Raw genomic sequence first — 12,443 nt, forward strand, 5'->3', positions numbered from 1 at the left:
TCTGTCATTCATGTGTAAGTTCAATTCATTCATGTGCCCCTTACTACCGGAAGCCTGCTAGGTAGCCGCTCATTGTCCGTACCACATTGCACCGGTGATCACTCCTCGACCTTACCTAGCGCCTGAGTGTCACATCTTATTACAGCCAGAAAAGTGCAAAATCATTCTTCTAAAATTATGATTTATCGCTGTAGTGAGGATGTCTCGCTACAGCAAGAGACTTGCAGAAGCTCTCTTTTCTTCAAACTTTATGTTTTTTGTGCTTCTTGCTTAATTTTTCAAATTTCTTCAATTTTGGGTAATGTTTCTATTCTGATTCCAACGACAAAATGTATAAAAAGGAATCAAAACACTTAAATTTGCATTTTTCTCTTCAAATATACAAGTAATTATAAAAATTTCAAGTTTAGGAAAATTTTAATCAAATCCAAACACTTAACATGGGACGTGTTTGAGTCATCACTTAAAATTACCTAATTTATATATTTATCAACAATTAAAAAAATAATTTGTCGTACACAAGAAATGATAAGGAGCGGTATAGATGAAACCTATCCCACACCAATGGAGTAAGGCTTCCAACAGATTTTTAACCCTCACTTAATAAACATGAGATTGATCAATTCAACTATTGATTTGAAGGTCCTTATCAAATAAATTAATTTTATAAAACTTTATAAAAAATAAAATTAATAGGTATTTTATTATGTTTTATTGTTTTAAATTTTGAATAACATAACAAAAAATGTTCAAATTAAGTAAAATTTAATATACATTATTACAAAGATAAAATAAAATGATTCAATGATTAGATTTCTAAATCTCACATTTTATGAAAAATTATTCAAATATTCATATCCTTAAATAAAATAAATTGTCAACACAATAAATTATTAATTAAATTATTAATCATTAAAGTCTTACATGGTGAAAATTTCTTTAGATAAAAAATTATCAATTTTATGGTTGAATTTAAATAAGTAATAATTGTAAAATTTTATTGAATTAAATATTTATTATAATTTTGTCTTTTATATGTAATAAATGAATTTTTGTTAAAACAGAAATTCATTATTTTTAAACTTCCATACTATTTTAAGAGTTAAGGTTAACAAAAATGTAAAAATAATTATATTTTATGAATAAATATTTTAACTCAGTTCTTAAACATAGTTTTAGAGACTTAAAATTAGTAATTTATAAAAAAATAAATTATATTTATTAAAATTTTATATTCTTAAAATAATAGTAATATTTTCTTAATAAAAATTTATCTCCTTCTGTTACCTATCTTCAATCTTAAATACTGCAGTTAACATTTTGCTTTCGTGACAGTGGTTTGGGCGGCTTCTTATATTAGATTTAAGCTAAGATGAAATGATTGAACCAATAAGATTTGAAAATGATGGGTTGACTTATTTAATTACAATCGTGCCCATTTCATGTATCTATCGCCAAACTCAAACTTAACTCATTATAGATCTATTTTCCTCTTCTTCTCTCAATCATTTTAAGGATGGCTCAGCAAATTCCATATGCTGTTACATCAAATCTCATTCGCAGGTTCCCTTTCGCTGCCTTTCTTAATTCTCTATTATTTCATAAATTGTTCAAATCTCAGTTTAGTTTTTCTATTTTAGTTAGTTTCTCATTTTATTTTTAGATTTCTCTTAACTGTTCACCTTTTTTTTTTTAATGATATCTCTTTCATTATTATTTAATGAATCTCAAAAAAATAACTTTATATTTTTTGTTTTATTTCTCTTCTTTCTTGAAGGTAAATTCCTTGGTATATGAAACATATGTGTCTTTTTTTTTCTTTGAATATTTAGTATTTTGAAGTTTTTTTATTGATATTATTTTGTAATTTCTACATTTTATAGTTATTAAATGATATGCAAACACATAAAAGATGGGTTAAAAAACCTTGAGTTTTTTTATGATATAAAAGTAACATTAGTAATTAATACATAAATATTCTATTAAACACATAATGTTCAAGATAATGTTCATGACTATTTCTTTTTAAACTTTTGCACCTCATACTGCAAAATGAAATTTGATAATTGTAACGAATGCTTTTACGACAATGCTTTCTGGTATTAAGACGACTTTATTATTGGATAATTCTTTAGATTGATTGACTGTTAATTATTTGTTAATATTTTCTTCTCCTTTTATTCACACCAACACCAATCTTGATTAGTTAAAATTTGTCAAATTTCCGTACAAGTTTTTTGGTACTGTTCAGCTTTACTACTATTGTTTTTAAATGACATTCTATTTTTTATCTGATATTTTTAAAATATAAATTTATATATATATATATATATATATATATTTGTCATGTTTTCTCTACCATATTTCTTTTTTATTTAAAAGTATTGCTCTTTTTAATATAGTTTTTACCACGTTAATTCATGAAAATAAATTAATAAATGAATAATATTTTAACTTAATTAAAATTAAAATATAATTATATAAATTTAAACACTAAATATCACTCTCAAATTATAAATTTATTAAAAAAAGAAATCACTTGATACTTAACAATAACAATAAAAGTTAAAACTTTTAGAATATAGATACATTGTCCCCTATAATACTCAAATATCTAAATTCCAATACTTGTATTAATAATATGATATTTTTTTTATCTGTTAATATAGATTTTGGTCTATGGTAATATCATAATCATTTTATTAATTAATAATATTATAAATAAATTTACTTTTCCTAAAAAGTAAATTATTTAATAAATTTATTATTTTAAAATTATGCTTGAATTACACTCTTTCGCAGCAATATTTTTTTTTATTAATTTTATTTTAAATTTTAAAAATAAAAAATATATTTATATAAAATTTCAGATTTTAAGTGAATTTTTACAATTATATTTATATAAAAAAGTATTAAATTTCTCTAAGTATCTTTATTTATATAAAACTCTTAATCCTAACATAATCTGTACAGTCGTTCTTAATTATTTTAGTGATAGCTCAGTTACACTGGGTGTTGCTTCACATGTCATTCACAGGTTGGCTTCCACAGATTTTATTGAATTTGGACAGAATTATGATGTAACGGAAGAATTGGAAGAGCTAAAGAGGACAATTGAATCTATCAATGATGTGCTCCTTGATGCTGACCACAAACAAGATCAAATTCGTGTGCGAAATTGGATAATGCACTTCAAAGAAGTACTTCATCGCGCAGATGACTTGTTGGATGACCTTGCTATCGAATTTATGAAACACAGCTTAGATGAGGAACGAGAAAAAGTAGTCACAAAGATACTTTATCCCATTTCATCTTCAAATCTTATTGATTTTCCCATTCAAATGGCTGAAGAAATTAAAACAACACGAGAAAGTTTTGATGCTGTAGTAAAAGGTATGTATAATTTGAATTTATGCCCAAGATCTACGGTGGTCAAGCAAATTGACAGTGGATGGAGGGAAACGTGTTCTTTTGTGTCAGAGACAGATATCATTGGAAGAGATGATAGTAAAAAGGAGATTATTGGTCTGTTGAGACAACCTCATGAAAAGCAAAAAGTTTCTGTGATTGCCATTGTTGGCCTTGGTGGTTTGGGGAAGACAGCTCTTGCACAATTGGTGTATAATGACTTGGAAGTGCAGAATTTTTTTGAAATGAAAATGTGGGTGTGTGTCTCTGACAACTTTAACGTTAAAACTATTCTGAAGAAAATATTAGAATCAATTACGGATGGCCAAAGACAAGACCAATCATTAGAAAAGTTGCAAAAAGAGCTTCATAAAAGTTTAAGTGGTAAGAAATATTTGTTGGTCTTGGATGACATTTGGAATGAGAGTCATAAAAAGTGGGTTGAATTGAAAAGTTACTTGATGTGTGGTGCTCAAGATAGTAAGATTTTAGTCACAACTCGAAGTGAAATTGTAACAAAGACAATGACTAGCACTTCCTATCCTTTAAAAAGTTTGACTGAAGAAGAATCTTGGAGTTTGTTGAAGAACATTGCATTTGAGGATGATTTCAAAGGAGTGAATCAAAATCTAGAATCAATGGGGAAAGAAATAGCAAAAAAATGTAGAGGAGTTCCACTAGCAGTTAAAACTCTGGGAGGCCTGTTAAGAGGACAAAATAAAGAAAGTGAATGGGAAGATGTTTTACGCGGTGACTTCTGGAAAATATGTGAAGAGCAAGAAGATATCATGCCAATTCTAAGACTCAGTTACCTAAACTTGTCCCCAGAGATGAGACAATGTTTTGCTTACTGCTCTTTGTATCCCAAGGATTGGATAATTTTCAAGGATGAGTTGATTCAGTTATGGATGGCACAAGGTTACCTTCAATGTTCAACTGATAAACAACATATGGAAGATATTGGTAACCAATTTGTAAGGATGTTTTTGATGAACTCGTTCTTTCAAGAAGCGAGAAGTGAATATGGTGAGATCATTAGTTTCAAAATGCACGATTTAATGCATGATCTTGCAATGCTAGTAGCTGGCAATGATTATTGCTACTTGGATAATAAGGCAGCAAAAGTTGAAGGTAGACCCATGCACGTATCATTAGAATCTGAGGCCATCCATCTATTGGATTCATTGAATGCAAGCAGACTGCGAACCTTGATTGTCTGGTCTGATTCTTACACTGAGCAGGAATATTTGGAATATTTTTCTGTCATTTCAAATTTCAAATATTTACGTGTCTTGAAGATGTTGCCCTCTTCGTTTTGCATATTGCCTGATTCAGTTGGAAAATTGAAGCATTTAAGATATCTTGATTTGGGTCACCCATTTTACTCTTCCAGGACATTAGGACAAATAAGTCTTCCCAAATCCCTAAGCAATCTTATTCTCTTACAAACATTAAAATTTGTGGCATGCGAAGAAAAATCATTTTCTGAAGTGGTCTCAAAATTAGTCAATTTGAGATGTCTTGAAATTACTGACGATGAGGATGACCCCTTGAGTGGGATGGCAGTTGGGTTGGGAAAATTATGCTCTTTGCAATTCTTATCGACCTTTGTTGTGGGAGACAGCCAAGAAATAAAATATGGCACACTAAATGAACTGAAGAACTTAAACCTCAGAGGAGAATTAAAAATTAAGCATCTCGATAGGGTCAGAGACGTGGCTGTGGAATCACATGATGTAAATTTAAAAGAAAAAAAATTCCTTCATTCCTTGACTCTAGATTGGTTTGATACAAAGCATGGGGAAATTTGTAACAGTGACAGCAAACAATTATTAGAAAACCTTCAGCCCCACCACAATCTTAAGATATTGGAGGTGAATTATTACCCAGGCGTTGTTTTTCCAAATTGGCTTTCTCTCCTCACAAATGTTGTTAGTATCACTCTCTATGAGCTTACTAATTGCCACCGTCTCCCACCGTTGGAACGTCTCCCGTCTTTGAAGTCACTTGTGATCAAGTCTCTTTATGAATTGGAATACATATATCTCTATGAAGATGGTTTTGCAGTAACCTTCTTCCCCTCTTTGGAGAGCCTGACATTATTTGACAGTCCCAAGCTTAAGGGATGGTGTTGGCGTGGAGTCGATATCAATAATTCTAAAAATTCACATAATCTCTCCTTACCTCCTTTGTTTCCTCTTCTTTCTCAACTGGAAATCATTCAGTGTCCAAAGTTGACTTGCATGCCTGCTTTTCCAAACGTTGAGGTTTTAGATTTGATTTATTGCAGTGCGGAGCCATTTATAGCAACGCTGAACACAATGGTTTCAACGTGTTCACATGACTCATCTTCATCCGCTGCTCCTCTTACCATGCTCCAACAGTTAGGCATTTCTGATTCTGTGAACATAAAAGCTTTCCCAAAGGGTTGGATGCAAAAACTAACTTCTCTCGACTCTCTTGAAATTAAATTATGTGAAAGTGAAACACTTGAGGAATTTGCAAACGGGTTTAAGGACGACACCAACTGCCTTACCTCTCTGAGACAAATCACCATAAATTTGTGTGAAAACCTAAAGGCTTTGCCAGATTGGATTTGCAACCTCTCCTCGCTTCAGCATATCTCAATCTTGGATTGCCCAAAATTGGCATCGCTGACGGAAGGAATGAGTCGTCTTACCAACTTAAAGATCTTTGAGGTCAACTATTCTTCCCTCTTAATTAAAGAATGCAGAACAGAGACAAGTGCTGTTAGTCGCCAAATCGCATACATCCCACAAATTATTCTGAATGATTATGAAGGTATTGTTGCCCTTTTCTGTAAACTTGTTTCTATTGTTTAATTAGTTTGAGTTAGTATCCATTTATTAATGAATAAATATTCTATTACATTAATAAAATTAAATTAAAGAGTATTTTTTAACTGTTTAACGTCACACCCATTGGCACACTTTGTTTCGCTTGACATATTGCTTATTTAATTAGTATAATCATCACCTTTATCTTTTTCTATTATGATTTCATAATTTCTAGTTATGAACAGTTTGTGGAGACAATTCAAGAAAAAAAAAATTTCAACCTTAGTTCTGTATCTCTTATGTTCTAAAAATATTTCTCTGATATTACTTCTCAGGACTTGCTGAATAATAGACAAATGCAAGAGTATTTTCAGCAAGCTTACTTACAAGGTGGAGCAGCATGCTTAATTGATTCCTGGCCCTTGGTCCAACATATTGCCTTATATGTATTTGGATTTTAGAGATTTTTCCTATTCTACGTTATTCATATTCTACTAAGGTACATGTGATGGATACTCTCACGATTTTGAGAGTTTGCTGCTTAATCCCCCATCAAAGGAAAGTGTGAAAGTCTCAATCTGTATAACTTCTTCTCAACCTCACCTGCTTTGAAGGAGTAGGTTCTCCTTTAATTTTTACCCTTTTATCAAACATGAAAACTCCAATGTTTCTTATTTATTTTCCTTGTCTATTTTTTTTTTTTCAGCTACAGTAATAGAAAATGTTGATAGCATTATTTCGAGAGTTACCGCATCTCTGTAGATTTGGTTCCATTCAACCTTTTATCTATATCATAATTCTCAGCCTCAACTGGTGACTTGTTTGAAAGAAACGCAAGCAAGTGGAGTGCAATTGGTTTGGGATGGCGGAGTAGGTCCTGTGCAGAGATTCTTCTTGAGACACTGCTGGCTATTTCCTTGGGAGAATTTTTTAAGTCATTATGTGTCACTTGGACAGGTAAATATTATCGATTGATGATTTATTTCGGTTTTCTTTTACTGTGATGCTTTGGAGTCCATGTACAACGATTTTCTTTATTTGAATTATGTTATTAATTAATTTATTTGAGTAATTAATTACTAATGAAATAATAATCAAAGTATCAAACTATACCATAATTTACAACAAAATCATATATGTGATTGCTTTTTGATGAAAACAAGGAAAGAGTTTGAAAGACAACCAAAACTAAATTTTGGCTACATGTTCATCAGACTGTAAAATTCACTTTATGTTTTTCATTATTTGTTATGATTCTCACTGCTGTTCACTGTTAACAAGGATGTCTTTTCCTGCACCTTGAGTGCCTATTTTATACAAAGAATGCTTCTGGTAAAAAAAAAAAAAAGGCTAAGACCACTACTGGCTCAAAGATTTATGTTATTTTCAGATGCAGCAATGATGTTTTTCTTTCTCCAATCTGTTCTTTTGGAAAACATTATAAGAATGTTCTCATTTTTTTCACTACCTATGCTCCAATGTTTCTATTTCTTCATATCTTCCTATGAAATATTGGATGTGATCATTTCTTTTACTTCTTTGTTAAGTGGATATGTTTTTGTTGGACAACATTTTAAGATTAAAATTATAGAAAAAGGAATTATCTTATTTAGTATCCATTTTTTTCTCTTCTAAAAGCCTAGTATTTTAATATTAATAATCCAGAAAGGAAATTCCCGTTATATCATGTAATATAATATTTATAATCTAGATCATCTGATTAGTTATGGTATGGAGTTAATTGATATTAGTTAATTGTACAAATTATTGGTCTGCAACTCAGTAAATGAAATATATATAAAACCAGTCAGTTTTACAGTAATTGTTTCTCATTGCATATATTTTCTACAAAGAAAGGCAAAATGGAAGTTCAGGTATGTTATGAGTATTTATACCACAAATAGGTGTTCTTTTATATTTCCTTTTGCTCCAGATTGTTCTTCAAATCATGGAATCCAGCCCAATTTACGAAGATTATATTAGTAGTTGGTGCTCTACTAATGGTAGACTAATTAATGCCCACTTTTTATTTTTGTTTGGTGCATAGACTACCTATGGTTCAACCTAATGGTTATGGAAAAAACATAATTTGACCAATGATTTTGCATTACTATTATTCCAAAAGTGGTTATTATCAGAAGATGAAGGGTACAGTTAGCTCTTGCCAGTCCTTGCTTCTCCCAATGACCTTTCTTTTAATTCACTTAGTTATCAAGATATTTGTGTTATTCATGGTAATCCTTTTGTGACTACAACACAGAATGCGTAGTTTCACTCTGTTTTGTGTTGAAATTAAACTTTTTACTAGAGAAACATGAGTGGTATGAATCAAATTTTTAATTGTTTGGTCAAAGAGAACTTATATATTGTCAATAATTAAGTTACGATATCATTAATTGAAATACCTTATTCTTAATTTATTTATTCATAGAACTCATTGGAATTGCTTGATCTAGTAGCACATCCTCGATTTTACTAAACGATTAATTTATTAATATAGTTCTAAGTTAAAGTATAGTATTTGATTTTTGAGAAAAATTGGAATAGAATTAGCATGAGATGCTTTAGACAAAATTGTTAGGTATATTTTTAAGAAATTTTTAGTAATTTTTAATTTTAAAATTTTTAAGTTTCAAAAAGTGTCAATTTGTGTTGGTTAAAATTACTGTATAAAGTTAAAAATAATATTTTATTTTAAAAATAATAATAATAATAATAGTAAAAATTATAAAAATTTTATATTTTATTTATAAATATTATTTGGAATATAAAAATAATTTTTTTTGTAATTAATGAATATTTTTGGATTTTCTGGTTAATTTTAAGTAAATTAGTTATATGCTCAAGCAAGAATTGTGTGTAAAAATTTTGGACACCAACTAAAGGATCAATAGTGTCAAAAATTATTTTATAGTTATGTTTAATATATTTCATGATTATTTTTAAATTTTGAGATTTTTATCTAATTGTTTCAATTAATTACAAAAAATTAGTGAAAATTCTAGAGTACTGTTAACTTTTGAAGGAAATGGTATTTTTGATAATCATGGGTCTAGGAAGAAAGCTTGTGAGGTCATTTTTGTTATTGTTGTCTCTGATATCGTGACTCCACTTTATTTTGTATGTAAATCAGCTATGTACATATGTTTATATGACTGGATGACTGTATATTTTGACAGATGATATGTATATATGTATTTGGATAACTGGTGCAAATGGTGTATTTAGTTTCTATTAATGTAAACAGACGTAAACTCATACATGTGACTTTCTTACTACTTGGATTATTTTAATATTATATTTATATTAATAGCGTAATAAGTAGTAAGGGTGTCACAGAGTGCACATAGTTAGATATGGCTACATTATTGTTGTTGCTTAACAAGTAAAATTGTATTAGAAGCTCAATTATTTACAGCTTAAGATAACATGCTTGTCATTAGCAAAACAACACTTCAAGATTTGATATGTTAAAAGGAAGTGTTGTTACTTCATCATTTGAAATTGAGTTGATTATTATACCCTAAGTCTCATAGGATTCTAGGCAACAAGGAGTCATTCTCTATTCTGAACAGGTTTTTAATGCTCGAGCTTGTAAGTCATTCTATGATGCTTTTTTACCTTTTTAAGTTAGTCCCTTTTATTTTTTCTATTGTTCAAGAATAGATTTGGTGTAACATCCTATATTTTGATTTAAATAAAATGAGATTTGTTAAAGTATAATTGGAATAGATTTGGATAGAATTTATTTTAAAAAAAAAAAAAAAAAGTGAACAGTAAAACTCCCTATGAACAGTGTCGATGAACAGTAAACCGCGTATGAACAGTGAAACCGCCTTTGTACAGTGACGATGACGTCATCAATGACATCAGCATGACGTCACATCCGCGTACAGTACGCGTACAATCCGTGTACAGTACGTGTGCACAGTGTTTCCGGCGTGAACAGTTACCGCGAACAATGTTTCCGCCATGAACAGTAAGGCGGTGAACAGTGTTCCGGCGGTGAACAGTAAATTCGGCGATGAACAGTAACTTCGAAAATTTTCTATAAAAAGGGGGTTGCAGACGAAATTTTCATTTCTTCACTCCTATCCAAGGTTCTCAAAGGTTCTAAAGTCATATCTCGCCATTTTCTCCCATACTAAACCTCCTAAACTTAGATTTTTCTTCAGATCTGTGATTCTACGTTCGATCTAAAGGATTACAAGAAAACCCCCGTTCTAGAGTTAAACCTTCGGTTAAATCCTTGTAAAAGCTCTGTTTTGAGGTAAGGGGGGCTCTACTTTATCATTTCGTTATGTTTATTACTTGTATTCTCATAGATCTTGTCATGTATGTAATTATATGTGAAATAATCCCTGTTTTATGAGAAATAATCGGTGAAAAGTGAGAATAATTAGTTGTTTATGTGATTTTATGATGAGTACATGGTGAAATTGGGATATTATGTTCAAATAGGGCATGATAAGGTATATTGAGGATGGTTGATATGATTTTATGATTTTGTGATATAAAATATACGAAGAGATGGATGTTTCATGTTTGAATATATTGTGTTTTATGTAAAAATGATGTGTATTGTGAATGTGCCATGGTTTGATGTATATGATGAAAAGTATGTGGAAATATAATGAAAAATATGTGTAAACATGATAAATGGCATATGTGAACATGTGAATATGCTCAAAAGAGTATGAGATGGAAAAAGATATGATGTAAATAGTTACAGAGATACACTAGGGAAGTGGAAGATGGAGACGATATGGGATATCTTGGGGAAATGCAGGGTGGTGAGTGACATTCGGGATTGTGCACGGAATATTGTGTTCGAATGCACCACATGGCCACACACTCATTTCTCGACTTGACTCCTGACCATTACCTTTGCTAAGGGGCCGTCTATTGCATGCGTTGTATCCGTATTGCATTGGGCCATCCGGCGACTATTTACATGAATGTGTAAGACCTCGAGATAGAGGCATCGGATAACTGTGGCCACAGGGCGCGGTAAGCGCGGATAAAAGTAAAAGAAATTGTGAATATGTGTAATGTAATGCGCGTTGAGATGAGAATATGCTTTATATAACTTTGTGATATGTAATGCCATGATGTTTTCGTTAATCGTGATAAGATGTGTTTTGTGAAGAATGTATATGTTATGTATGACTGGTAGGGTAGAGACTCACCCTTACACAACATTTTTCAGGAAACCAGGACGAATAGTACCAGGCTCACAGTGCATGGATGGATGAAAACTGCTATAGAACTTAGTTATTTTGAGTTATGTAATGAATATTTTCAGTTCTATAGCGTTCTTTTGAAAATGTTGTAAAACTACTATTCCTCTTTATTGCTGATGAAAACTTTAGAATCTTTGTTTTCCTAAAGTACTTATGAATTAATGAAATTTTACTCTATGAACCTTATATCATTTCAATGTCTTTTCCTTATTAGAAAGTTTTGAAGGAAAATTTACTTTACCATATTAATTTTTATGAAAATTTATCATGTATTGAGGAAAGAAATATAAGGTGTTACAATTTTGGTATCAGAGCAGTTCATCCAGACCAGACTGGGGTATGGGACTAACATGTCTATGTTGTGTAATAGATATACTAGAATATGAAATGATTATTTGCTAATATGACTTGTTAGATGTGAATTACGTGAACTAGATCTATCTATGATAGATTAATAATTGATTTGAGTTTATTGCATGATTAGAGCTATGGCTGCTAGAGGTAGACCTGCTGGTGCTACAAATGAACTCCTGGAGCGCATGACCCAAGTCTTAGAGACTTTGGCACATAACCAGGAGGCTGAACCAGCCGAGTATAGAGGACTTTCTTCTTTTACTAGGCATAACCCTCTGAAATTTGAGGGAAAGTTTGATCCTGAGGGAGCTCAGAGATGAATAGCAAATGTGGAGAAGATTTTTCATGCCATGGGATGTAGAGAGGAGCATAAGGTAACTTATGCTACTTATATGCTGAGTGGAGAAGCTGAGGACTGGTGGAGATTTGCTAGTCAAACTCTACTGCAAGAAGATGGTTATATTCCTTGGGAGACATTTAAGGCAACTTTCTTGGGAAATTATTTCCCTAGAGATTTAAAGAAACAGAAGGCTAGGGAGTTCCTTGAGTTGAAACAAGGAAACATGTCTGTAGGTGAATATGCTGCTAAATTTCATGAATTGATGAAATACTGGCCTCACTATCAACATAATGATGGAGA

The 12,443-nt window shown here is 30.9% G+C and overlaps 1 protein-coding gene across 1 annotated transcript; it reads left to right on the forward strand.

Annotated features, from left to right (window-relative positions):
* The first annotated feature begins 1,516 nt into the window (after positions 1 to 1,516).
* Positions 1,517 to 12,123, forward strand: LOC113850669 (putative disease resistance protein RGA1). The gene is made up of 4 exons (XM_027481237.1): positions 1,517 to 1,563; positions 3,038 to 6,210; positions 7,011 to 7,163; positions 11,936 to 12,123. Exons 1-4 carry the CDS (start codon positions 1,517 to 1,519, stop codon positions 12,121 to 12,123), a joined length of 3,561 nt encoding a protein of 1,186 aa, XP_027337038.1.
* The last annotated feature ends 320 nt before the right edge of the window (positions 12,124 to 12,443 follow it).

The sequence above is a fragment of the Abrus precatorius genome, unplaced genomic scaffold, assembly GCF_003935025.1.
Source record: "Abrus precatorius isolate BTA unplaced genomic scaffold, Abrus_2018 Scaffold9, whole genome shotgun sequence".
NCBI lineage: Eukaryota > Viridiplantae > Streptophyta > Magnoliopsida > Fabales > Fabaceae > Abrus > Abrus precatorius.